A 26,583-nucleotide genomic window follows, 5' to 3' on the forward strand; every position below is an offset into this window, starting at 1 on the left:
ATAAACGGACTATCAAATATACACAGTGAGATAAGCTCCGTACAGTGTTGTTACAAACTGTTTGCCTCCTTCCTGACTTCAGATTTTTTTGCACGTTAAACAAACAACAAAGACTTGACTGCAGTTGTTGCTGACAAGCGTGGCCCAACCAGTCATTGGGTTTAGGGTCAATCATGCAGGTTTGGATTTCTTTTAGTAAGAAACACCTTCATTTAGAAACTGCATTTTGTGTTCACTTGCACTCTTGCTGCAATCCTGTTACAAAGACACCCGTCTCGACCCTCGCTGCCTCTCTGCACACTCTTCTTCATGCTTTGCGTGCACCGTCTGTCCTTGGATGGTTGACCAGGTATTTAAGCTCACTTACCTCTGTTGCTTCCAGCCTCAACTTTGTACCTGTCTCACTCTCACACTAGAGTATCAGAAGTATCAAAAAAACTCTTGAGTACAAGAACAAAGAAACAAACAAACAAAAACACTGGATAATAATGTAAATAAGACCAGTAAACAAAGTAAACACGGGCAAAAATGCTTAATTTTAACAAGTATTCTGATTTAAAAACATGAACACAAATGTTGGCTGACAGTAGCTCTTAGATGTGATCCTGAGGTCACGCTACGATGTCCACCACAAAGTATTCTATTTTTAAATGCGCCCTGAGCTCCCAAACAGCCATTCAGTAATGTTTTTGAAACGATGAAGTGATGTGAATTTATGTAGCCTAAATGATTAAATGGTCAAATTCTTTTGAAAGACAATATCTTAAATATTGAGCTGATCTTTCACAAAATAATTGAGCCCCAGGCATTTGAACTAAGTGACCTAATTATTTGTGAAAGCTTTATCATGACAGTGTTGTGTTGTTGCTGTGCCAAAGCAGGAACTGTGTGTGAAACATGACGAGTGGGTTCATTTCTGCCAGAATCTTTACTTTTCCTGTCAAAGGTAAGTTTCTTCCTCCAGCTTCACCAACAATCTGTTCAAGCAGTGACTGCAGAGTTACTCTTAATGGTGTACTGTGCACAGTGCCCTGAATATAACTGAACGATGGAACCTGTGCTCCGGCTGACAGGGCTGATGGATAACTAGGACATACATTAGCAGCAGATATGCGTACCTGTGCACACGTGTCCTCTAAACACTGAAGCCTCAGTTAAAGTCATTAAAAGGAAGTAGCAGATTTCACTGCATGCCTAATATAACCATAAACATCAGCAGAACCTAAATCATGCTGGAGACGAGGAGCTGAAAGTCAGACTACCTCCATATAATACGGTTTATATGTGAACAAACATTGTGTGTCTTCCTTTCGAGGTGACATCCAAACTAAGAAGATATTTTCCTCTTCAATTAAGACTTTGGAGAGGATTCTTAGAACCTAGCAAGTACTTCATTAAATAAGTACATCATAGGATCCAAACCCCCTCAACCCTGACAAGGATAAGCAGAAGAGAGCGGATGGCTGGAAGCACGTTTTATTTCTATAGCACATTTAAAACCAAAGTGATTACACATGAATAAACAGGTTCCTGCTAAATGAGAACACACACATTCACAGTTTAAGTCAAATGTATGATTCACTGAGCCGTGTGGAGGGTGTACCTCGTAGTCCAGGTCCAGGTGATCAAATTCTCCATTGGTTCTGAACTGCTGAGTGTGGCGGTCTAAAGTAAAATTGACATTCCTGCGGTAACGCTCGATGACAACAGAGTGCCAGTGGTCATCATCCAGCAAGCTTCCACTGGTCACAGCCGTGTGACCCTGAATAGAACCGTTCTGGTTGCTGCCTGGACAGACACATCACATCAGTCATGAAATCAGTGGTTAATAAAGTTTAACAGAACTCGCTCTGATACAAACACCAAGGAGATTAGAAAGCTACCTAAGTTGATGCTGAGCAGCAGTCTCGCTCTGTGAAGCTCGAGGGAAATGTAGTCCCCTTGCTGCCCCTCTCCGTGAAGCAGCACCCCGTTTCCTGCTGTGGTGCGAAACTTCAGAGAGATGACGTCCTTCACAATTTTTAACTTTTTACTCCTGAAGCGGTAGGAGATGACCCCGTGCCCATCGAAACCAATCACATCGGCCCCTGAAAGATGCAAAAGCAAAAGTATGAACTCATTGAAACGTATTAAATGAAAGTTAAACACTAACATATAATTCAAAATATAGTGTATTTGTGACTTTCATCAATACATAGACATCAGCGATAGGAATACAAAGGTGTTGTATTCTGCTGGCCCTCAGACTTTGTAACACAACAACATACATTTGCTAGCAGACAGATTTGTAACTATAGGAACATATTAGCAGACGTCCGGCTGCATTCTCAGCCATCAGCAGCTTTCAGGAAAGATCTTTTCCTGCGACTTTCAGTCGCTCTAAATCTCGCCCTTAACAAATGTACTGGGGACACTTTCCACCAAGTGCAACTTCTTCTGCACAGAGATGGTTTTCTGCTTGCAGTGTGAGCTTGTTGTGTGTCACAGAACCTGTTACTGCACAGACTTTGCAGCTGAGCGTAATGTGCCAGTAGCATGCAATCATCATTTGTGGCCTGAGAAGCTGATCTGATGAGCAAAGCCTCTTACATCAACTTACTCTCAGCTACACTTGCATGACTGAGAGATCCAAAAAAATCCTAAACTTAACTATCTACAATCTGCAGTTAGAACAACAGTTTGCAGCTGAAAGTCCAACTGCTGCATCTCACATGGAAAGAAAAGAAAGAGAGCGAACTTCACTCAGAGATGGAGAAAGATGAGAAAGACAGGAGAGGAAGAAGAGAGCGTAGATTTAAAGGGAAGGACTGCTGTTAAACCGGAAGATTAAAGCTAACATGTAAGTCCTCGTGTTTTTAGATCACACATCTGTACACGTGACATTGTTTTGTATAGAAATATCCTTGTTTTAAACATGAACAAGGCTGAGACCATGATCACAGCTCCTCCTCAACCACATTCTGCTTTTCTGTCCTCCTGCTGAGCCAAACATTCGAAATAATACTGGATTCTTCTCTGGGCCTTAACCCACATGTAAAATCTGTTCACCAGCTTGGACAAATCCTCTCTTTTTTTTCCTGCCTGTCCCGTTTGGTTCTTTTGCATCAGAATTATTGTCTAAAGGTGAAGAAAGATGCCCAACGGATTTACTTTACCAAATGGACCATCCCAGCCCTATTGTTTATTTTATTTTATTATCACTTGCTAAATACGGGACAGACTTGAGTGGGGAAGAGAAAGGGGAGAAAGTGTGTACACCTGTGAGCATGGACGCGCTTGTATTTAAAGGTTCCTTCATCTAACGATCTGCAAATCGTCTCTTTCTGCCTCCAAGCCAAACAAAATGCCGCAGCCAGACTACTGACACGTTCCAGCAAACATGCTCACATTACTCCTGTTTTATATTCTTTACATTGGCTTCTAATAGATTTTAGAATTAGTTAAAAATTCTCGTTTTAACATACAGAGCACTAAATGGCCCCAGATTATTTATCCCAGCGTCTTACACGCTGCTGCTGCTGCTGCTGCTGGTTGTCTGCGCTCACAGAGTTTGTTGGTTGTTCCCTGAACACGGCTGCAGAGTAACGAGGACCGTCTACCACCACGTCTGGTGATTCTTTTAAAAAGCAGTAAAAACCTTTCTGTTTAAACAAGCTTTCTGCTGCTACCTGTTAATCTGACTGCATTTCACTGACTTGTCTATATCGTCTATTTTGGTACCAAACGTTCAGTTTATTTTAGCCTTTGTGTGCGGTGCAAAAGATCTAAATAGTTCAGACAGATGCAAAAACTTGGCAAACTGTGTGGTGCACCGGTCAGCAGCACCAGAACATCTTTGGTCCACAGCGATGTCCATGCAGTCTGACTCCTGCAAAGGATTTTCATCCAGGTATTAAAATCCTCATTGGGTTTTAAATCCACTGTCGTGCTGTACAGAGGCACAACTGCAAGAAGTGTATATTTGTCCAACAAAGGATGAACTTGTACTTTCCAGTTTTCAAGAACTGCCTATCCTGTAGTGGCCAGACGCAGGTGCCCACAGGTCATGTACTGTAAATCTACATCCACATCACATGCATGGTGTTTCAATCAGGTATCTTCAGCTTGCACTTACAGTATGAGCAGCCATACAGCTCCAGGCGCACCCCGACGCGACCCGCCCTGCTCCAGTCCACTGGGATGAAACGGATGTAGCGAGCCAGGATGGCATACTGCAGCTCGTGGCGAACTACACCCTCGCTGTTCACATTCCCTTCAAATGTCTGAAACAACATTTGTTTTAAAGAGAAAATCAGATCTAAATGTAGTTTTTATTCATTAGAAAATGAATCAAATAACATTAAACCACATGTTTTTTTTTCATTGGTTAATTAGAAAAGTGAAAAACACCTTCAGGCAGCTGTTGATGTGATTTGGTGTTACATTTAAAAAAAACAGAAGTCAAATCGGAGGTTTTGTCCTGATAATAACATGGTTAGTACCCATTAATCCATAAATACTGGAGACTCTAAACGGAGCAAATACACACCACAGGTCCACACCTGTGAAACTGACTCACACTGCAACATTAAACACAGGCTTACGTTACAGTGTGAGAACGAGGAGCAAAAGAAGAAGACTAGAAGGAAGAGGAGTAATAGTTTCAGTAATAGCACCGTGCCACAGATCTAAATTTAAAATATTCCACCTGTCAGGGTTTAGTCTTCCTAAACCCTGACAGGTGGAATATTTTAACATCAGCGTCGACTTGAAATGATATTTGTGTCGATAAGTCGGTCCGACTGATTTCCTTACCCAAATGTTTCCATCCTGTAGATAAGGTCTCCAGTTTTTCTGTGTGTCACTGTAAAGTAGCCGATACTTTGTGGTCCAATCAGAGCTACTATAGCGACCCTGTGTTGCTATGGCAACCACCTGCTTCTTAGAACCAAGGTCTACTTGTAGCCACGGGTAACGGTCTGTATCCAATGGCGACCACCCTCCAGAACCTAGATTTTGGGATGTTGTAAGTTTGGGAAGGGTTAAAGATGTCAGAGAAAAAAGTGAGTAGATGAAGAAAAAACGACATTTAGAGCCTAATCGTCTTCAGTGTCTGCACTACTTTATCTGGAGAATTATTCTGAGGCTTTGCCCACACGAACTTTAAGCCAAAAACACTGCACACATGAGCTCACATGCCAAATGTGATTTTTAAAAACAGTGAAAAAATGCCCACAGATGATGTATCTAAAGAATAAATATATCAATTCTCATTTATGTCTAATCTAATCATCTCTTAAATTAAATGGTGATTATTATTTTATACTGTTAACATTTACATATGCTCTACAGGCAGCCAGATGTTTATAGTCAGGTGAGGTAAAACTTCACATGGGAACCAGTAAACCCACGAATCATGGTTATGTTTACAGTCACATAAAAAAGAAAAACGTTGATACCTGAGACGTTACTGAGCATTAGAACAGCTTGTTCAGTGTTCAGTGTTCGTTTATGACAAGATCAACACTTTATGTTGATGTTGAGTCCAAGTCAAAGTTCAATAAACATGTTCAGCTGAGGGGCCGAGCTGCATCTCAGCAGGAGTCTGCAAACCGCTTTCTTCTTTGACATAATTATTTAGTCACAATTATACAACTAATACATGTCGGCACTGTGAGCTAGAGTCTTAACAGAAGCTGACATTTAACACCAAAGCTGTGGAAATGCAGCCATGAATGGACCCAGAAACCGGTTTAATATTAACCCCTCCACAACCCAGAAATACAAACAACCTCATCCTCAAGATTCCCGAGGCATACCTTGTTTCCGGCTGAGTTTGGCATAACCGGCTCCGTTTCCTCGGCTGTATAGAGACGACCCGGTGAAGGAGCTGTAAGGAAGAGGAGTGGCCAAGCTGTCCTCACACTTCCCTGAACCTGAAACAGAAGCCCACAGATGTTTCCTTCAATGCTACCAACAGGCCAACGTTTTACCGTGTGCTGCACTTCTACATCGCATCCTCATCCAAGACACGAAAACAGCAGCACGAACTCACAGCAGTCGTTTGCAGCTGCTCACCTGCGTTTTCAGGTAAATATTCATAACTCCACGTAATCCGCTCTTCATGTTGATAACAAAGTTGGCTTTGAGGACATTATTTTACACTCTAATGAGAACTGATTGATGTGTCTTAATACCCAGCAGACAAACACCAAAATCCATCATTTGGACATTTTGTTCCACTTGTACAAAGAACCAATGTTCTCGTCTGTTTATCAAACAATTGAAAGCTGACTGAACCCACTCGTTTGTTCGAGCCAAGGTTAACATGACATCACCGACATTAACTCATCTGTATAACTGACACTGGGAGGTTAGGAGGAGTGTGAGGCTGATGCTGCTGATCTCAGCTCTGTGAACATTTGGATGGAAACTGATGAAACTGGGTGTGATGACACGGTAACAACAAAAAGATGTTTAATGACTGCGTCTGAGATTCTCTGATTAGAGTTTAGAGAGTTTAGAGTTCCAAGCTCCAACGTGTCCAGAACTCTGCTGCCCGTATTATTACTAGGACTTCTTCTACCCACCACATCTCCCCAATCCTGAAGCAACTTCACTGGCTCCCGGTCAAATTTCGCATCCATTTTAAAATAATTCTGTATACATTCAAGGCTATTCACTCTCTCTCTCCACCATACCTCTCTGACTTATTACAGATGAAGCTCCCATCCCGCTGCCTCAGATCTTCATCTTCTCTTTCTCTCTCTGTTCCCTCTGCTCGTCTGATCACAATGGGAGGGAGGGCCTTTAGTTGCTCTGCCCCTCGACTTTGGAATTCCCTACCCCCGGACCTCAGAAATATTAGCTCATTCTCTCTTTTTAAGTCCACCCTTAAAACTCATTTGTTTAAAATTGCCTATTCTTAAATTTCTGTATGTTTTAACTTTTATCTTCTATTCTTATCATTGTGTATATTTCCAGTTTTTATCTGTTGTACAGTGTCCTTGGGTGCTTTGAAAGGCGCTATTTAAATAAAATGTATTATTATTATTATTATCTGCTGAAACTACACACTATCTGCTATCAGAGGAAGAGAGCAGAAACACTCAGCACAGCAACATAACCGATGTATAACACGTGTGTGTGAGAGAGAAAGAGGGAGACAGGTGCTGAGCATAGTGATGAGCTTGCTCATATGCATTACAAAACAAGCCTCGCATGCATTCAGCAGCATAAAGAAAGGCGACAAACACGACGTCGTCAGCAGACGACCTGAAATCAGCGTCTCCACCTGATCTTTCTGACAGCAGTACGTCTGAGCTCCTGCTGCAAAACCACAATGATGATATTCCTACAAATCCAGTCTAACTGCTTTTTTAATCACATCGAAAAATAAACTGAGTGGTGCAGAGTTGATCTAGGCTCTAATTTAGTTTCCCGTGTGATGACAGCGCTGCTGCTTCTGGAAGCTGACCAGCCTGCAGTTTAGGGCTGCTCAATTAATCGAATTTTAATCTCGATTACGATCTGGGCTTTCAACGATCATTAAAAATGACTGAGCCGATTATTAGCCCCTCCCTCGTGCTTTACTCTCGCGCTGCTCCGTTTGGCAAATCGAGCGCACCTCTCTGCATTTCGAACACGTGTCACAACAATTAAGAGCAGCAGTAGTGATGGGATTTCCGGCTCTTTTTAGAGAACCGGCTCTTTCGGTTCGGCTCACTAAAAAGAGCCGGCTCTTTCGGCTCCGAACCGGCTCTTCAGGTTGTTTTGTTGCTTTAATTAATTTATTATTAACAATAATATAAAATTATGCACAAAAGGAATTACTAACGTAAAAACAAGTGGTTTTATTTATATATGTTTATATATAAATATATGCGGTGGCCCCTAGAGACAAAACACGTACAAACTCCAAAACACATTTCTAGCATGAACTGAACTTCCAAAGCAGAGCTACTAGATCACTTAAATTACACAATTGAAAGCATGTGTATATTGTTTGTGTATTTATACACAGGCACTCATATATATATTCAAATAATTTAAAAAAAAGTTCATTTACCTGTTATTACCACACACCAAATCCGGTCGTTGGTACTTGCTGGCTTGTGTAGCCACAAGATAACAAAGGCTCAACACTGCGCCCAGCATCCTGGAGCACTTCTGTTGTTCTTTTGTACGTGTTTTGAGTTTTTATGTGCTTCTGAGTTTTTATATGCTTCTGAGTTTTTAAGTGCTTCGGAGTTTGTACGTGTTTTTACGTGTTTTTACGTGTTTTGGAGTTTTTACGTGTTTTGGAGTTTGTACGTGTTTTTACGTGTTTTGGAGTTTGTACGTGTTTGTACGTGTTTTGGAGTTTGTACATGCTTCAGAGTTCGTACGTGATTTGAAGTTTGTATGTGCTTTGTCTCTAGGGGCCACCGTAAATATACTTTTATTTATTCACCCCACATAAAATGTAATAAATAAATCATATAATACAAAAATCAACTATTCACATTTCAAGTTTTAACTATTTACATTTTCAGCTTTTTCCTTTCACAAATTTAAAGTGAAAAGAACACAAAACACTGCAAACCACAACACAATTAAATATAAATTATAATATGAAAACTAAAAGAACATGCATATTCTCTGTCATATGGACCTGCATGAATAAACTTTCTCAATCCTTTATCATCTGCAACTGAAAATAGTTGTGGATGATTACTATACCTTTCTAATGTTGTTGTCCCTGCCTCTCTTTCTCTCTCTCTGGCTCTGTTCCTGTGCTACTGAGTGTAACTACCGCCCCTCCCCCCTCTGCCCAGCGTAAAGCACAAGGCTCGCGTGCAGAGTGAAGCGGAAAAAAAGTGCGAGAGAGAGGCTGAGAGAAAGAAAAAAAAACAAAAAAAACCACGTGACGGCTCGCGATAAGGAGCCGGCTCGCGTCGTTGACGTCAAAGAGCCGGCTCTAAGAGCCATTTCGTTCGCGAACGACCCATCACTAAGCAGCAGTCTCCAACCTTTTTTGCGCCACGGACCGGTTTATGCCCGACAATATTTTCATGGACCGGCCTTTAAGGTGTCGCGGATAAATACAACAAAATAAAACTAGTACCGGTACCGAAAAAAAGAAAATTTATTCATAACACAGGTGAAAAGACCCAGGAAGACAGAGTAAACGATAAAAACAATAACAAAATAACGCTGAAAACCGATAAAAACCCTGAAAACTATACATTTCACACCTGAGCCTCAACTCTCGCGGCCCGGTACCAAACGACTCACGGACCGGTACCGGTCCGAGGCCCGGGGGTTGGGGACTGCTGATTAAGAGGACCCGAGGTAAGCTCGGAAAGCTAAGCAGAAGTTATTTGGAGAGGAGAGTGACTGCTGTTGGTTGAAAAGAGGTAAAAAACCTTCAGTGGTGTGGAAACATTATGGGTTCAGTCAGACGTGGATCAAGTGGACACAGTGTGTAAACTTTGCTACAGTGTCGTAGCTGCACCACAGAGCAACACTGCAAAGTTCACTAAACATAGATGTTTACATTTTTCATTTCTTATATTGCAAACATTTGCACTGTTATCAGTATTTGCACTATTTTATATTATTTTTTGACAATCTTTAAAGTCATTATTCAATACATTGTTATTGTTAAATAAATATCGCCAAAGAATCGAGATCTCAATTTCAGTGAAAATAATCGTGATCATCATTTTTGCCATAATCGAGCAGCCCTACTGCTGTTCACCCGACCACTGAACAACCTCCATCCATGCTTTTGTTCTTCATCATCATTTTTAATATGCAAATGCAAGAAAACTGTGAATGATTTCTGATGTTTTTTCTGTTTCTGCACTGAACTGAAGTCTAAACCAAAACTGCTGCTTTGTTGTAGTTTTACATGAGGGATAAAGAATGAAACCAGACGACTGTACTGGGCCATTTCCCCTTGAATCAGCACAATTTGTCAACCGACGTCATCAAGGCAGACATTTGGTTCACTTTAGATCAAACATTCTTCACCAACTTTTGACCATATCCTTTTTAACCAGCTGTTGTGAAGTGGTGAACATCGATGCTCCAATCACGGCTGACAAGGTCAAAGATGTTGACTCAGCTGACTTTTTTCAAATGGAAACAAAACTAAATGCATGAACTTCAACAGTTATTTGAGCACAGGCAGGAAAACCCAGCAACCTCAGCAATGACCTAAAACACAGTTTTAAAAATAACATGTAGGGGAAATTAGCCAAAAAAAGCAACAGAAATATTTGCTGAAAGGCCGTCAGCCAATTTATTTTGACATGATTATAAAGGCTGAAACAGTCGGAGTGTTTCACTGGCGCCAGAAATGACAAACGGATACAAACATATATTTAGGAATGCATGTACGTACAAAGAAACATATTAGAGGTCTGAATCAGCAAACACCCCACGGTACTGTGTTATCACCACACAATATTATTGTATTCTTTACATTTTCAATACGCTGAGTTTCAGATTACGTCCTCTAAGTTAAACTGTTAGTTTTCTTGCTGCAAAATCAGACTATTGATCACAGAAACACTGTGACTGAAAGCCAACATAAATGTTGCCATAATAATCAGAATCAGAATCAGAATACTTTATTGATCCCTGGGGGAAATTATTTTTTGTTACAGTGCTCCATTTTAAACCAACATTAAGACAAGACAGACAATACGCTAACTAAGAATAGTACAATATATACATATATATACATACATACATACATACATAAATAAGTCACTTATAAATAAATATTTGGAAAAGAAACATGTGTAGCTGTTGCAGTAAACAGTGTGTTAAGTGGATGCGTTGTACAGGGAGCCACAGGCAGGAATGATTTCCTGTGTCGTTCAGTGGTGCTTTTCGGTAATCTCAGTCTCTCACTGAACGAGCTCCTGTGACTGACCAACATGTCATGGAGTGGGTGGGAGGTGTTATCCAACATTGTCTTTATCTTGGACAGCATCCGCCTCTCCGACACCACCTTGAGGGAGTCCAGCTCCATCCCCACAACATTGCTGGCCTTACGGATCAGTTTATTAAGTCTGTTGGCATCTGCGACCCTCAGCCTGCTCCCCCAGCATGCAACAGCATAGAGGATCGCACTGGCCACAACAGACTCATAGAAAATCCTCAGCATTTTCTGGCAGATGTTGAAGGACCTCAGTCGCCTCAAAAAATAGAGACGACTCTGGCCCTTCCTGTAAAGTGCTGTGGTGTTTTTAGCCCAGTCCAGTTTATTGTCAATGTGTACTCCAAGGTATTTATAGTCCTCCACAATGTCAACACTGACCCCCTGGATTGAAACAGGGGTCAAGTGTTTCCTGGTCTTCCTGAAGTCCACGATCAGTTCCTTGGTCTTTGCCACGTTGAGCTGCAGATGATTCTGCTCACACCACGTGACAAAGGAGTCGACCACAGCCCGGTACTCTGTCTCATCATCCCTGCTGATGCATCCAACCACCGCAGAGTCATCAGAAAACTTCTGAAGATGGCAGGTCTCTGTGCAGTGGCTGAAGTCTGTGGTGTAGAGGGTGAAGAGGAAGGGGGAGAGGACAGTCCCCTGTGGTGCCCCTGTGTTGCTAATCACCTTGTCAGACACACACTGTGGGAGACGTACATATTGTGGTCTTCCTGTCAGGTAATCAACAATCCAGGACACCAGAGAAGCATCCACCTGCATCGCTGCTAACTTATCACCCAGGAGGGTCGGCCTGATGGTGTTGAAAGCACTGGAAAAGTCAAAAAACATGACCCTCACAGTGCTCGCCGGCTGGTCCAGATGGGTGTAGACACGATTGAGCAGGTAGATGATGGCGTCCTCTGTTCCGAGACGAGGCTGATAAGCGAACTGAAGGGGATCCAGATGTGGTCTTACTATGGGTCGCAGCTGGTCCAGGATGAGCCTTTCCAGGGTCTTCATGATGTGGGAGGTCAGTGCCACGGGCCTGTAATCCTGGGGGCCACTGGGACGAGGCGTCTTTGGTACAGGGACGAGGCATGATGTCTTCCACATCACCGGGACCCTCTGCAGACTCAGACTCAGCATAAACAGTTTATGAAAGACTCCACACAGCTGGGGGGCACAGGCCTTGAGGACAAGGGGACTCACTCCGTCTGGTCCAGCAGACTTGCCTGAGTGAAGTCTCCTCATTTGCATCTCAACCTGGTATTGAGTGAAGGTGATGGGTGGGGGAGGGGTGTCAGGAATCTCACAGGAGGCAACATGTGAAGAGAGAGGCTGGCACAGTGGTGTGGCTCTGGATTCCAGGCTGACTGCAGGTGAGGTTGTGGGGGTGGGAGCAGACACTGTGGTGTCGAATCTATTGAAAAACAGATTCAACTCGTCGGCTCTATTCTCACCTCCCTCAGCTCCCCTGCTGTTGGTTGGCCTGAATCCAGTGATGGTCTTCATGCCCCTCCACACCTCTCTCATGCTGTTCTGCTGGAGTTTCCACTCCAGCTTCCTCCTGTAATTGTCCTTAGCCTCTCTGATCTTGTCCTTTAGTAACACCTGGACCTTCCTCACCTCCTCTTTGTTGCCCCCTCTGAAAGCCCTCTTCTTGTTGTTGAGGAGGGCTTTGATGTCCTTAGTCACCCACGGCTTGTTATTTGGGTAACAATGAACAGTCTGAGCTGGAACAATGGAGTCGGTGCAGAAAGTTATGTAGTCTGTGATACACTCAGTAAGCCCATTGATGTCCTCGGCGTGAGGCTCACAGAGTGTTTCCCAGTCGGTCACCTCGAAACAGCCCTGTAGTTCCGCTATTGCCTCCTCTGACCACCTCCTAACAGTCCTGGTGGTCACAGGTTCCCTCCTCACAATTGGCACATAGCGGGGGGTGAGGTGAATCAGGTTATGATCTGACCTACCAAGTGGGGGGAGGGAGGAGGAGCTGTATGCATCCTTGACGTTAGCATACAGTAAGTCTAAAGTTTTCTCTCCCCTGGTGGGACAGTCCACATATTGTTTGAATGTTGGTAGTGTATTGTCCAGTGATACATGGTTGAAGTCACCCGAGATCACAATAAAGGCACTCGGGTGCTGAGTCTGTAGCCGAGCTATGGCAGAGTGGATGGTGTCACATGCAGCTGTGGGGTTAGCAGAGGGGGGAACATAAACAGCCACCAAGATGACGTGAGAGAATTCCCTGGGTAAATAATACGGCCTGAGTCCAACAGCACACAGTTCAGTGTCCGGGCAACAAATCCTTTCTTTGATTGTTATGTTGGCAGGGTTACACCACCGGTTGTTAACTAAAACAGCAAGCCCCCCTCCTTTACGCTTACCGCTAGCGATGCTGTCCCTGTCCGCCCGAACAGTGTGGAAGCCTTCCACGGAAGCATTCTCATCGGGAATGACCTGGTGCAGCCATGATTCGGTGAAACACATCAGGCTACACTCTCGGTATTCCCTCTGACTCCGTACTAGTGCTGAGAGCTCGTCGATTTTACTTGCCAACGATCGCACATTTCCCATCACGATAGACGGCAGACACGGTTTAAACCTCCTCCTCGCTTCGAGCCTCCGCTGTCTCACCGTCACCTTTTTTCTTCTCTTCTGTCCTTGACCTCTGCATCCCCGATGTGTTTTCCTCCAAATTTCAGCTGGTACTTCTGCGGGCACTTCTGCGGGCCTGGCCAGCGAGCCGGCCGGCATCAGGGCGATCAGCTGATCTCTGGAGTAAACAGTCCGTGCGTGTAGGAGATGTGCCGCGGTCCCGTTCCATGATAAAAGTAACAGTTCCACGGCCACCAGAAGAACAAAAACTCTCTCAATCCACATGATTGAGTAAGAGATAGAAAACGGAGGAAAATACAAGTCAGAAAAAAAAAGAATACGTAAGAAAAAAGAGCTAAACTAAGAGAAAAGCAGGAGCGACTGTAACAGGCTGCACGCTGGTTGGCGCATGCGCACTAGTTCAGAGTCAAGCTGCTACTTCTGCTCCAAGTTTGTGATTAACTGGGGTAAAGTTGGCAATTACAGGCAATCAGTTTCTGATAAAACACCAATAAACTGTGATAAGTCATCAAAAATCACGTGTTACTGTCTGCTTAGACATAAATTCACATTTAACTATTACATCTGCACTCAGCGAATGTCCTGATTTATACAAATACCAAATAAAGTAACATGTTACCAACCAAAATACAACCAGCTGGTAGCAAGCTGAGCGCACTCTTGTAGAGAACCAGACTCGTTAGTCTGGTGGTATCGATTCTACTTACCAGTTCCAGCTGCACTTGCACTACAATCAGATGATTTTAGTTCACGGTGGTGGGAAACAGTCTACAGCATGGATGTGGCCGTTACTTTTATTTTTGTTGGGCAAAAATGCAAAAGTGCGAGTACAGGGGAAAATGCATCCAGAACAGAAACAGCTGTATTATGGTGATAACACGACTTCAGTTCTTTGCAAAGCAGACACGATGGAGCTAATGAAGACAACCTGGCCAACGCACAGAGCAGGAGAGCTAATGTTACGATTGTTAATATCCCAGAGAAGTCTGAGGGTGATGATGTATTTGGCTACATCATCCCAGGCTTTATGGGGAGGAACACTTCCAAGCAACGGTCATCATAGAGAGAGCACACTGCTTGGGAAGAGCGGCGGATGGGGTCCAGCTTATCCTTATTAAGTTTCTCAACTACAGGGATGAGGACAAAGTGCTCCGCTCGGCCAGAGACAAAGGGACTGTACCTGGATACTAGCCGAGCCTCCTTTTACCTGCACTACACCATCGAGATGATCACTTTCAACAAGGTGAAGAAAAAACTTTGAGAGAAGAACCTTGAGTACAGCAGCACCTATCCCACCAAACTGTGGCTCTGACATGAAGTTTTTCCTCCATCTGAGGTGGAACCTTTCCTGTCCAGTGTGGAAGATGCCTACAGTAAACCACTGTTACACATGATGATGTAAACGTTGAAATGAGAAACTATCAGCTGCACCTTAAATGTCTAAACACTGTTTTGTTATATGCAACAACTGGTTATCATGCGTGCTACTTTGTACTATTTTCTGTGAACTGGTTTGGTTGTTCCTTTATGAAGCTATGACAGTACTTCTGAACGCTCCGCTGAGGCGCTCAAGGTTAGAGATGGAGTCCTACCTGCCCGCGTTTTTGTCATGGGGAGATTACAGGATGGCTTTTTCTTTTTTTTCCTCTCCACTCTCTCTGTACCACGTTTGACTCTGTAAGTGTTGGAAATCGTAAACATCTGGCAACAAGTCGCAGGCTTAGTCAGACTCTGAGCTGCTCTCCTAACCAGGGAAAGATTCATTTGCAGTGTGTAAACTGAACAGGACGGTTAGACTGTGTTTGATGTAGAGGGAGTAACTCCCCCATCAAAAAGAAGAAAGCATTAACATATCTTAAAAAACTCACCTCACTAATAGAGAACATTTAAAATCGTGCAGAGACTGGGTCGGCCATGTTTTTTATTCGTTATCCAAAGCTAAAGGTGTGGCTTATTAATAAAAACCATAGATGTTAAATTCAACAGAGAAAGACAAACATGGCAGGTTCATTTTGATAGACTGTGTAATGGACATGAACAGAATAGTACTGGTATCCTTGTATGGCCCACATTTAGATGACCCACAATTTTTTAATAGTTTAATACAGCAGGCAAAGTCCAAAGTGTTTGGGCGGTGATTGAACCCGTCAATGGATCGCTCCATGGAAAACTAGTTTCTATATCTCCGACCCGGGGCCTGACAGAATTGGGCCTAAGTGATGTTGAGCAGAGAATATTCATTTTATTCAACTGTTCCTAATACTCACTGAAGAACTGACATGTCTTTGGCCTCACAGACACTCCTCTACCATTTCAGATCACAGTCCTATAAAAATGGAATTGAAGCTTCACCAACCTGAGCCTCTTTCTCCTCCTTCTGGGTGGAGATTTACAGGATATTTGCTAGAAGACCTCAAAATTATTACTTGTATGAATACTAAACCAGACGTGTATCCAGAGGTAAACCTAAACACCTCCTCACATTCAAACATATGAGAAGCGCTTAAAGCTTATATGAGAGGTCACATTATTTCACACGTCTCATATAAAAACAAACATAAATGCTTTGGAGTTCCAGGCTTACTGGAACGCTGTGATCACAATGACCCTAACCATAACCCTAGCTGTGTGGATTTCAGTTCTGGATACTTGGAGATGTTGCGTCTCTAACACTGCACCCTAGTCGGAGACACTTTGTGTTGCTTACATCGACTGCAGCAAAAAAGTGTGCACTTAAAAACTCGTTTTCCAACTAACCTGCCCTTGAAGCTTCATATTGGCAAAGCACACCTGATCCAGGTAATCAGCAGCCAGTAGGGCAGGGATATCTCAACAACAAGCAGGATGCTGGCGCTCGAGGAGCTTGACACCCCGGGTCTATGCTTTTACTTATTTATTTTATTCTATTTTGTCTCTGTGTCTTATTTATTATCTTTTAAAACAAAAAACAGAATGTCCTGCTGTAAAGCATACTCGATGCAAACCTTTGTTAATTATTGTATGTACTTAATTAAAAAACACGCCTAGAAAGCAGGGACGTCACAATACCAGAAGATTAGTAGTGGGAACAGTCCCAGTACAATTATGTGATTCCCATTTTGATAGCAAATTAAAATGACTGTCCCAGCTACGTAACCACAATCGTCTTTAAAATCAGTGACACGGTGGTGATAGACCACGAGAGGACACGACACAGCCTGATGTTAGCGTGGCTGCTGTAGCCTGTTAATGCTACTGTGAGCTAAAACAGCAGTTATGTTAGCTTAAGCATTTCTACAATGGCCTCAGAGAACACTTGTGTGTCTTTCACAGTAACAGAAGGGCAACACTGGAGGCTGCTTGATGTTGAATTGAAACCTGTAATTCTTTGAACAGATGCCAGACGTTCAGGTGCTCTGGTAAACTGGAAGCATTTTCTCTCCCAGTATAAAAAGCATGATAGCACTGGTTGCATATTATCCGTTGTTAACCTTTGGTCACTGACTTTGAATGCAACAAACTTTCATACCCGACTCTGCCCTTCTTATCACTGAGCTGGAGCAGCGCTGCCTAGCTGTAGTTTTCAGTGTGTATGCTGGGTCCTTATTCTTCTTCGTCACCACCAGCTGCATGCATGTGCTGCCCCCTTCAGTTCCAGCAGAACTGGAGCCTCGGTAAATATGCTGCTCACAGTACCTTATACTAAATTATCCATCCGTTCATTTCTTCCATGTGTCCACTTCAGAGTAACTATCGTCATGTTATCAGAATTTCTGTGTCAAAATCAATACGGGCTCTGGTCACAGCCCAATAAAAGATCACAGTTCTGTCATATTCAGTTACTCTTATTGGCTCCTTATTAAATCCAGAGTCAAATTTTAAAAAGCTCTGATGCCCATGGTTTTTGGGTTGGGTCTGCTACTGGTCTCAAGTGTAGATAAATGGGAAGGTTGTATGAGGAAGAGTGTTTGGCTGAAAAACCTGTGCCAAACCAAACATTTGACTGATTACGTCACATGAATACGTTAAACAGATTAATAAGATTATCCAAGTTACCAGAACCAGTCAAAAACAAGACAAAAGTCAAAAAGCCCGTGGATCATGTTGGCATTTAGAGTTTTCTCAACTTTTTCTTTATTGTCCTGTGTGCATTCATGATGCCTTTCTTCCCTCCTCCATATGTGCTTATATGTCCCTAATACATGTGATTAGTTCTACCTGCTTTATACTGTGTGGTCTTTGGGGGTCTCCCGATGCTCCTCTTTTCCCTTTCCCATCACTGCCCAGCCAGTCACCGGCCGCAGCAGATGGCTGCCCTTCCCTCAGCCTCATTCTGTCGGAGATCTCTTCCTGTTGAAGGGCTCTATGTGACTGCTGGGGCTCTTACCTTTTGCATCAGCAGCTCCATGAACAGAACAGCTGCTGTGATCTAAATAAATACAAGCTACACTGAGACTCCTGCTATTTATAGCTCCATCTGTGGAGCATGCATGGATATATTACACAGTCACAGATGGTGTGTATTGGTCATGCTATTATTCTGATGTGTTGTTGAGATTCTGTCTAGAAGTCCACGGTGGACCGAGACACGAGTGTGTCTCCACGCAGAGCTGCTATTTCTACTGAAGCCCAATCCTTTTACACGTTAGACAGAAATATTGGTACGAGCGTAATTTTCATATGAATGAATGTTTCCAAATTAACCTCGGTTGCTACGGTAGTGTGTGTGTGTGCGTGCGCGCGCGCGCGCGCGCGACAGCCTACTTACGGGATGCTGAGGATGCAGCGCTGGAGTTGCTGATGATGTTACAAAAGACGGGCAGCAGTAACAAAGCGCTCCGATGAAACATGTTATCCGCACGGTGAACGAGACGAGCACAGACAACAAAGCAGGTGCAGGCGGGATCCCGTGCCGCGTTCCCTCCGCTGGGCTGTCTGTTGTTCCAGCGACACACAGCCGAGACGCGGTTTTCCTTTATTAGCAGCCAGGAGCAATGGTTGTCCGCCCACTGCGTCGTGTACGTCTTTGCTTTCTCTCCTGTCCCATCAATCTGCCCAGCGGCACCCCAGCTGACTTCAAACGACACCCTCCGGTACCAGCCTGTGAGCGGGACGGGCCGGGCCTCGGGCTCCAGGTGCGTGGTCAGACAGTGCGATGGAGGAGCAATCAATACACCGCAGGAGCAATCGATACACCCCCACTCTCCACAATACTTGGTACGGTCTGATATGTACAACAATACAGGGTTCTTTGAAAGGAGGGGGGACAGAGGGGTAACAGAAGGGTCCGCACGCGTCCCGGAGGGAAAACACAAGAGAGGTGGCACAAAGCACAGAAAGGCCTGGAACAAAATATCATCTTCAGTTTATTTTTAACATAAAAACATGGAAATCAGCCTCCACGACAGACTCACACCACAAATTCAGACTAAAAGATACATTAAACACACAAAAACAAAAGGCCTGAATTAATATATAGAAATGGTTCGGAGTAAAAACAGGCCAGTTTACACCATAGCATACTAAAGACAGTGCGCTCACACCACAGATGTGTCCCTGCTCCTGTAAAGAGCAAAGAAATAAACATAATGAAATATTCTTTAGAAATGATCACAAAGCAGCTCTTAATGAGGCTTCAAGGATAAATGAATGATGACAACTTCTTTGTCTTATAGTCAAATTTCAGGACTTCATGAAATCCTTTTTACAATGTAAGCGCATTTTTGGGTGACTTCACTTCATGATCAAAATCAATAAACAAACAAAAAACAGTGTAAAAAGTATTTACACTCAGGTTACTCTCACAAAAACAAGATTTAGACGGAGCTTAATGATGGTACACTTTAAGACACTGTAATCCTTGGCAATGTAACTAAATGACACATTTTCAGGTGTAATGTAGTTATTTTTATGTAACATTATTAACATTGTAACTATTTATATATAATTAAATAAATAATAATTAAACATAAATAGTTACTAAACCCACTTCTGTTAGTGTTTGTTTCTTTAAGGAAGAACAGGAGAGTGATTATCTTTTAAAAGATTTCATTTGTTTCAGCAGTTGAAGTTTCAGCGCTCGATCAACGGTCTGCTCTACACAAAGGATGACCCTGCAATACACTTTTATACCACAACAAGAACAAGTCTGATTATGACTGTGTTCTTCTACGATGTGGCCGGTCGTGCCATCCTGCGAGTGGATCTTCTCCTGCACTTCATCCTCGTCTGACCTCGTCTGCATCTGCTCCTTTTTTGGAAAAAAATAGACAAAGAAAAAACACCTCCCTAACCTAACCTCGCTATATTAATATTATCTAGCGATTCTCAGCCTGTTGTTCTCTGCTTATTATCCAAGTCCGGGACATTCTGTTCGGACTCTCTTGGCACAGAGAAATATCGCCCTGACTTTAACTAGTTATGAAGTTTAAGCATGTTTGCAATTCCCTCTGCAGCTCAACATGTCAGTCTCAATATTCAACTCAGTCATTGTGCTGAATTGATGCTGAATTGATGACACAGAGTTAATAAGCAAAGTTCCAATGTGTATATAAAAATCACAAAAAAAACTTTGCTAAATCATTTCATTCCTAACACACCGTCAGTCAGTTTCTATTCAGTGTGAAATCCAAACATAAGCCATCTTGAAGTATTTTACATAGTAAGGTTATATATTAATCTAAGGTTGCTATAGAGAGAAACCTAATGATTACATTCAAACAAGCGCTTAGCAACAGTGGGAAGGAAAAGCCCCTTCTCTGTTCCTCATGTTCCTTTTTATTCCCCTTTTTCGGTGGATTTCACAGTTTTTGTGTCTCTGACACTTCACAAAATTGTTACCACTTTAATTTCACTTCCCATTGTCTCCCCAGCTGTGACCTGCTGAAAAGAAAACATGGCACCTGAAGACGGCACACTGAAGGAAACGTGGTGAACCAGTCACAGGGCCATGGGCAGTAAATGGTAAATGGTAAATGGCCTGTATTTATATAGCGCTTTACTAGTCCCTAAGGACCCCAAAGCGCTTTACATATCCAGTCATCCACCCATTCACACACACATTCACACACTGGTGATGGCAAGCTACACTCAAAAAAGTCAACTAAGGCAGTTGTTTGATTAATTCAATAGACATTTGTCTATTTAACATGAACATATTGAGTTTAGGTTTTTAAATCATTATCAGTTGTTGGTTTAACATAAAATAACAAAAAGTTTAATGAACTAGATTTGCATTCTTCAGTTCAATTAAATGTAATTATTTTAAATCAACAACTCTAAAACCGATGCCTAGTGCGCATGCTCAAACTTCCCAGAAGTGAAAAGGCACCGATGCCTAGTGCGCATGCTCAAACTTCCCAGAAGTGAAAAGGCGGGAACGCGGAGAAAGTTATGTGTTCAGTGAACTGCCATTTCCCTCTGCGGAATCTTCCACAATACAGGTAAGTAATAAATAACTCAAAATATCTTAGTCAAACGAAGTTGTTCTGTCCGTTAATTGTTTAACAATGTTTTTAATTCCAAATGTGTAAGTTGTCATTAGACAGCGGGAGTGGAGCAAATGCAGTGAAAATCTGGTATTAGACGGTGCCAATCGGTACCGTCTAATACCTGATTTCTAATCCGCTCTGGGTATATTTATACTATTATTAGCATTTCCACTTCATTGTTTTTCTTTTTTTTTTTTTTTTACCTGTTTTTGCAGTTAGTCTTATAGTGTTTTTAGCGGTTATTGATATGTTTAATTCAATATTTAACACGTTTGTAATTCACTTTCAAAGTAAATGAAGTTAGCTAAAGCTAGTATGGTTGTCTCATTGAACTTTTACCTAGCTCTGTTAGCATTCACTTTGGTTTTAAATGACGGTTATTGCAAGACATGGTCTTTGTTCACTTTTTTTATTATTATTTGCATTTTTTCTTTCTTTCTTTCTCCTTTTATTTTAAGCATTCGGCCTCTCACAGTAATGCAAGTTAAACTAGCATGCGCGAGTTGCTAAATATTAGCTGTGTCCAAATTCAGGGGCTGCATCCTTCGAATTGACTTGATCGCTAGTGCATGGGAAAAAGAGCATAAACACGAGGTCAGAGGAAAAGGCAATGGCGGATAGTTATGAAAATTGCCTGTCGGACCTTTACCGCAACTACCAGCATCTTTATTGCATAGTGTGAAACACTGCTATTACATTTGGCAACAGATTGGATATTTATCTGTGAATTTTATATTGCAAGAGGTATTTATATGTATTGGTATTTTTTTTTATACATTTGCAACAAAGTAAAAAAAAATCCACTGGAATTTTTATAAAATAATTGTCTGTTTTCTTTACCATAGTAACACCACAAAGAAAGCTGACCCCTTTTTCTGATTGTTTGTGCCTCCTCTTTAATACATGGTAAGCCTTTTACCATCATATATTTATTATGATAGTTTTATGATTTAATCAAAGTGGAAAAAAAGGTGCCAATAAAACCATCCTTAAAACTGCTTTTCTTTTTTTCTTTCAGTGACTTGTATGTGGCAGTGCAAGCGTTGTTCCATCAGGGAGAGTAGTAGGTACAAATTATTGAAACGCTGTACAGGGCTCGCAAAATCGCTAGCCCGACGTCCCGGGGCTAGCGATTTTTCCAGTCGGGCTACCAAAATCTATCTCTGCCCTGCCCATCCGGCTTTTGTAGGAAGGAAAAATATATGTCAATGCTTTTGCATTCTTTCGGAAATGTAGCTGGGTAATTATATCATTGGCATCGGTGAGCCACTGTCAATATGTGACATATTGAAATCGCGTTTGAATTTGCGCTTGTTTTTTGCTTTCACTTTGCAATCGTGCGAACTGTGTATAGAGAGCGACAGCACTGATCTGTGAGTGATGATAATTTGTGCACCAATTCCTCTGACATCGTCTTATTAATCGTTAGCTTACTATGCAAACATGACAAGTGAAATCTCCCGCAGCTTAAACATGTGAGAGGTTGATCGCGCAGAGAATCGCTGAGCTTATGTGAGTGCGTGTGTAAAAGCAGGAAGATATATATTTCAGTTCTGCTGAGCCAAATAAGATAGGTCAGGGTGAAGAAGTGACAGCCAAAGAAAAGCTTACCACAAAACGGAGAAGTTATGACAAATCAGACTATAAGGCAAAAAGAAAGTGCAGCTTTATGGTTTCATGGACAAAAGGATTTCTGTGGCTGCAATATGACGAGCTAAATAACCAGGGGTGCACATAAGTGGTCCGCAGGTGCGCATTCGCTGTCAAAATAAAAAAACACGCACAAGAGAAGAAGTTGCAACGCGTGCTTGCGTACATAAGATTTTCAGGAGGAGGACAGACATTTGTTTAGAACTCTTAAAGATGTCAAGAAGCTCCTTTAAGCAATTACTTTGGTGTTCCTCCACCTCCAAAGAAATGTCAGAAGGAGTCCGAACCACAAAAGAAGCGCGTATTCTCAGAAAAGTGGTTGAAGGAGGTGAGCTGGCTTCAAACAAATGATGAACGCACAGATGTGGTGCAGAATGTGCCGTGAAAATCCCACTCTAGCGGACAAAAACAGTGCTTTTTATATGGATGCAAACGCGCGTTGCAACTTCTTATCTGGTGCGCGTCTTTTATTTTGACAGCGAATGCGCACATGCGGACCACTTATGTGCACCCGTGTAAATAACACAATGTTCTGCCGGGTGTGTTGTTGGTTTTCCCTCGATTCCTGAGTCGACAAGCGCCTTTGTTACTGGGACCAGTAATTTTAAGAAAGGCCCCCATTAGAAATGGATTATTGCTCAGTCTGCAATATCTTTCCCAGAACAAACACCAATTGCAAATAATATACTAAAAATAAACCTGAAAAATCTGTTTAGAACAGCATACTATGTTGCAAAGAGTGAACTACCACTGGTGCAATTTAGCAGTCTTTGCAAACTTCAAAAAGCAAATGGCCCAGATCTTGGTTCCACTTGCCTCTTACTTGTGACTTTAGTGGAAATTTCAAATTCAGGATCTGACACAGACTGATTCATGTTCTACACAGACAGCACTGATGTCTGCATGGTCTTCTAAAAGCAGCTTTAGTCAACTTAGATGTGAAGTGAGTGAAATATACAGTTGAGTTTTTAATCAATGTATTTGTTCTCTATTGCAGATTGACAAGGAGTTTCTGCGAATCACCACAAAGCCTCTGCTATCTACTTTCTTTGCCGAGCTTGACCAATACGCACCACGCTTAATGGAAATCTTTCTGACCAAAGGAGGGACACGTGGAAAGAAAATAAGAGGTCTCATGCTTGCCATCTCCAAGGTTTGTATTAGGATTGAGTAGACTTTGTCATAGGCAGCAAAAATAACTTTTATTTGGAGATGAAGTTGTCAATTTTGTTTCAGCTTAACAAATGGTACATGCCAGGTTCTAACCTAAAGAATAATTATGCAAGTTAACTGATTACCATAGCTTTAAGAAAAACAGCCTGGTTTTGGCTCATATTATCTCCTCCTCCTCTCCAGCATGACAACATCCATACCAGACGAGCATGCATCTTGAAGTCTTTGTGCATCTACCTAAACGAAGACTATGAGAAGTTAATAAAGGAGTACTTGGTGAGTCACTGTGACAGCATGTTGACCGTAACATTCTCATACAAATTGTGACGTTGCCTCAAATGCAAATCGTTAAAATTAAAATTTTGAGATTAGCAACAAGACACCTGGTATTGGGGAAAGGATGTCTTGAATACCAAACAGTATTAAGCGTTGCAATAAAGAATTTCTGGGATTTGGTATTGGAAGGAAAGAAATTTATGCCTACTTAAACTTGATACACAAACATACAATGCATTTAACATGCATCAAGACAATATTGCTTTTGAATCTGTACTTGGATTAAAACAAGTCCTGTTGTTTTTTCATTGCTATGGTCATCAGTATTTGTAAATAGAAATGTCTATGAACTTTGAGCTGTTTAGTACTAACACTTCTATACCTGTTTTATTTTAGCAGCTGAGTTAGCCTTTTCTCGAGTCCTGTCCCCCTAAGTTACTCTTGCTACGTCCGACAAACAAATGGTTTCCTCTGCGCACCAATGGGTACCCGAATGTGCAAGCAGACATGCTTCATAATGTTCGGTACAGTTACCTGGGAATGGGGCCATACACACTGTTTAATCCATTCACGTTGTTTTTGACTTTGTGAATGGAAAGAACACAACTCCTCCAGACACAATCTCTCGGCGTATCGGTGGGCACACCGCTTCTCCATCTTGCTTGAGGTTAATGTTTGTCAGACACAGTAACGGTTGCTATAATGTGTAATTGGACAATGGCCCTTTCGGGGGAGGGGCCGGTGAGAGGTCAATTATGCCACCTCTTTTGACATGAGAGGTGTATTTTATAATTTATGTATTGGAGTAATTACTAACAACTACTTTAGTGGTGTAATTTTCTGTTTATTACTTTGACTACTTGGATTTTATGAACAGCATAGAAACAGTTGTTTAAACAATCTCTTAAATTTTACTTTGTTGTCTTATACTTTTTCATGTAGGATACGGACAGCGAGGCAAAAAGCTGCATGGAGCAAACTGTGATGGGGGTGTACGTCATCCAGAAGGAGGGTGCTGAACCTGAAGATGACCCAGAGGACGTTGGTGTCCTGATTGAGGGTGTGGAGGCTAACACTGATTTGGGTAACATTGCACAAGCATGTGCTCTGTTGTTTGGACTCGTATACTGTTTGAACCTGAGCTACCCACCAGAACTTAAATGCACCTTTGAAGTCCTCCAGAAGATACTTTTAAATCTTGATGGACAAAAGCTGTCTTCAAAGGCACAGTTTCTGAAAAACAAGCTTATGGGGTGAGGGCACTTGAAAATGACTGATAGGTCTTGAATGGTTCATTGGTGCAATGGTGATTTCCAATATATAATGGTAATATTTGAGTTGTTTATATTTTTTTCTTTCATTTAAAATTTTTTTTTTTAAGTTTTTGGATTCTCTCTGTTGGGCAATTCACCTTTTATACAGCACTGCAGATGATTTTTGTTTGTCCTTATATAGATGGCTCAAAATGGATCAGAAGTACTGACAGAAGTACTATGTTGTGTTTATGTGTCAAGGTCCTGTAAAGTTTAAGACCACTGCCACCTGTTAAGTTCACTGTATTATTGTTTCCATTTTGCTTGCTAGCATGTTTTAAAACACAGCAAAACTATATTGCTAGCTGTGGAGGACTGCAACCAAAATTAAAAAAATAAATACAGAAATGTAAAAATTGGTCAAACTAATAATTATTTCAATGAGATACACCAAACAAATATAGATTTTCATCACCTATGGATTGTTTTGTTGTTGTACTGCCCCTAAATTATTTCTAATTATTTTATTTTTCCAAATTCACACAATAGTAATTCTATTTTGTCACATGTTTTAACTTGCCAAGTGGGAGATGTATTTTTTATCTTTTAGTTTAATTTTTTTAAAATGCAGTCGATATATTGAGCAAATTTTGCATCTGTTTTTAGTTGTGGAAGCTTTGGTTCCAACATATTACCTATGTAAATAAGTATTCTAACGTTTTACCTTTTGAAGTGGCATAATGCTTGCAGGTGTACAAAAATGGTAAGCTTTTATATTGTCCACTAAATCCAGTTAATAAAGATAATGTTATCATAATCTGATTGTGACTTTTTTTGTAAAGTAGTGGGTTTCTAAATGTGTAACAAATGTAAACAAATCTAATTGAAATAATTTGGTTGAAATGAGTGAAATCATTGACTTGATTAACAAAGTAGTTGTTGAAACAACAAGATTTAATTCTGTTTTCCTAAACTTTTTAAATTGTGTAGAATGAATTAAAACAAATTTCACTCTACATACTTAAATAAATCACTTCAAATCAATGTAAGTATAGTATGTTGATCCAACGTAATCTGATTACATTAAACCACCAAATGCTAAATGTGTTGGTTTGACATGATCGAAAAGGGTTTATTGTACTTGGTTAAATTGTGTTCATCCAACAACAGATTTTTTTGAGTGTACTTTGTAGCCACAGCCACCCTGGGGCGCACTGACAGAGGCGAGGCTGCCGGACAC

The 26,583-nt window shown here is 41.7% G+C and overlaps 1 protein-coding gene and 1 long non-coding RNA gene across 7 annotated transcripts in view; one reads left to right on the plus strand and one right to left on the minus strand.

Annotated features, from left to right (window-relative positions):
* The window catches only part of cntnap2b (contactin associated protein 2b), a 49,606-nt gene extending 30,909 nt beyond the window's left edge, over positions 1 to 18,697 (minus strand). Inside the window, exons 1-6 of the mRNA XM_026150331.2 lie at positions 18,270 to 18,697; positions 5,799 to 5,915; positions 4,795 to 4,988; positions 4,115 to 4,262; positions 1,884 to 2,087; positions 1,604 to 1,788 (exon numbers count right to left, since the gene is read on the minus strand). Of these exons, the coding sequence (XP_026006116.2) occupies positions 1,604 to 1,788; positions 1,884 to 2,087; positions 4,115 to 4,262; positions 4,795 to 4,988; positions 5,799 to 5,915; positions 18,270 to 18,351 (930 nt within the window). The 5' untranslated portion in view covers positions 18,352 to 18,697. The remainder of the gene's footprint in view (positions 1 to 1,603; positions 1,789 to 1,883; positions 2,088 to 4,114; positions 4,263 to 4,794; positions 4,989 to 5,798; positions 5,916 to 18,269) is intronic.
* Positions 18,698 to 19,553: 856 nt separating this feature from the next.
* Positions 19,554 to 26,160, plus strand: LOC145421852 (uncharacterized). Of its 6 annotated transcripts, none has more exons than XR_013903222.1 (6): positions 19,554 to 20,943; positions 21,837 to 21,897; positions 22,010 to 22,054; positions 23,639 to 23,794; positions 23,998 to 24,090; positions 25,033 to 26,160. It is a non-coding gene; the product is annotated as an uncharacterized LOC145421852 (long non-coding RNA). The 6 variants fall into 6 exon arrangements; XR_013903221.1 differs by having other exon boundaries at positions 19,556 to 20,943; positions 22,010 to 22,058; XR_013903218.1 differs by having other exon boundaries at positions 19,562 to 21,897; positions 22,010 to 22,058.
* Positions 26,161 to 26,583: the final 423 nt, after the last annotated feature.

Source organism: Astatotilapia calliptera, chromosome 18, assembly GCF_964374335.1.
Source record: "Astatotilapia calliptera chromosome 18, fAstCal68.1, whole genome shotgun sequence".
Classification (NCBI taxonomy): domain Eukaryota; kingdom Metazoa; phylum Chordata; class Actinopteri; order Cichliformes; family Cichlidae; genus Astatotilapia; species Astatotilapia calliptera.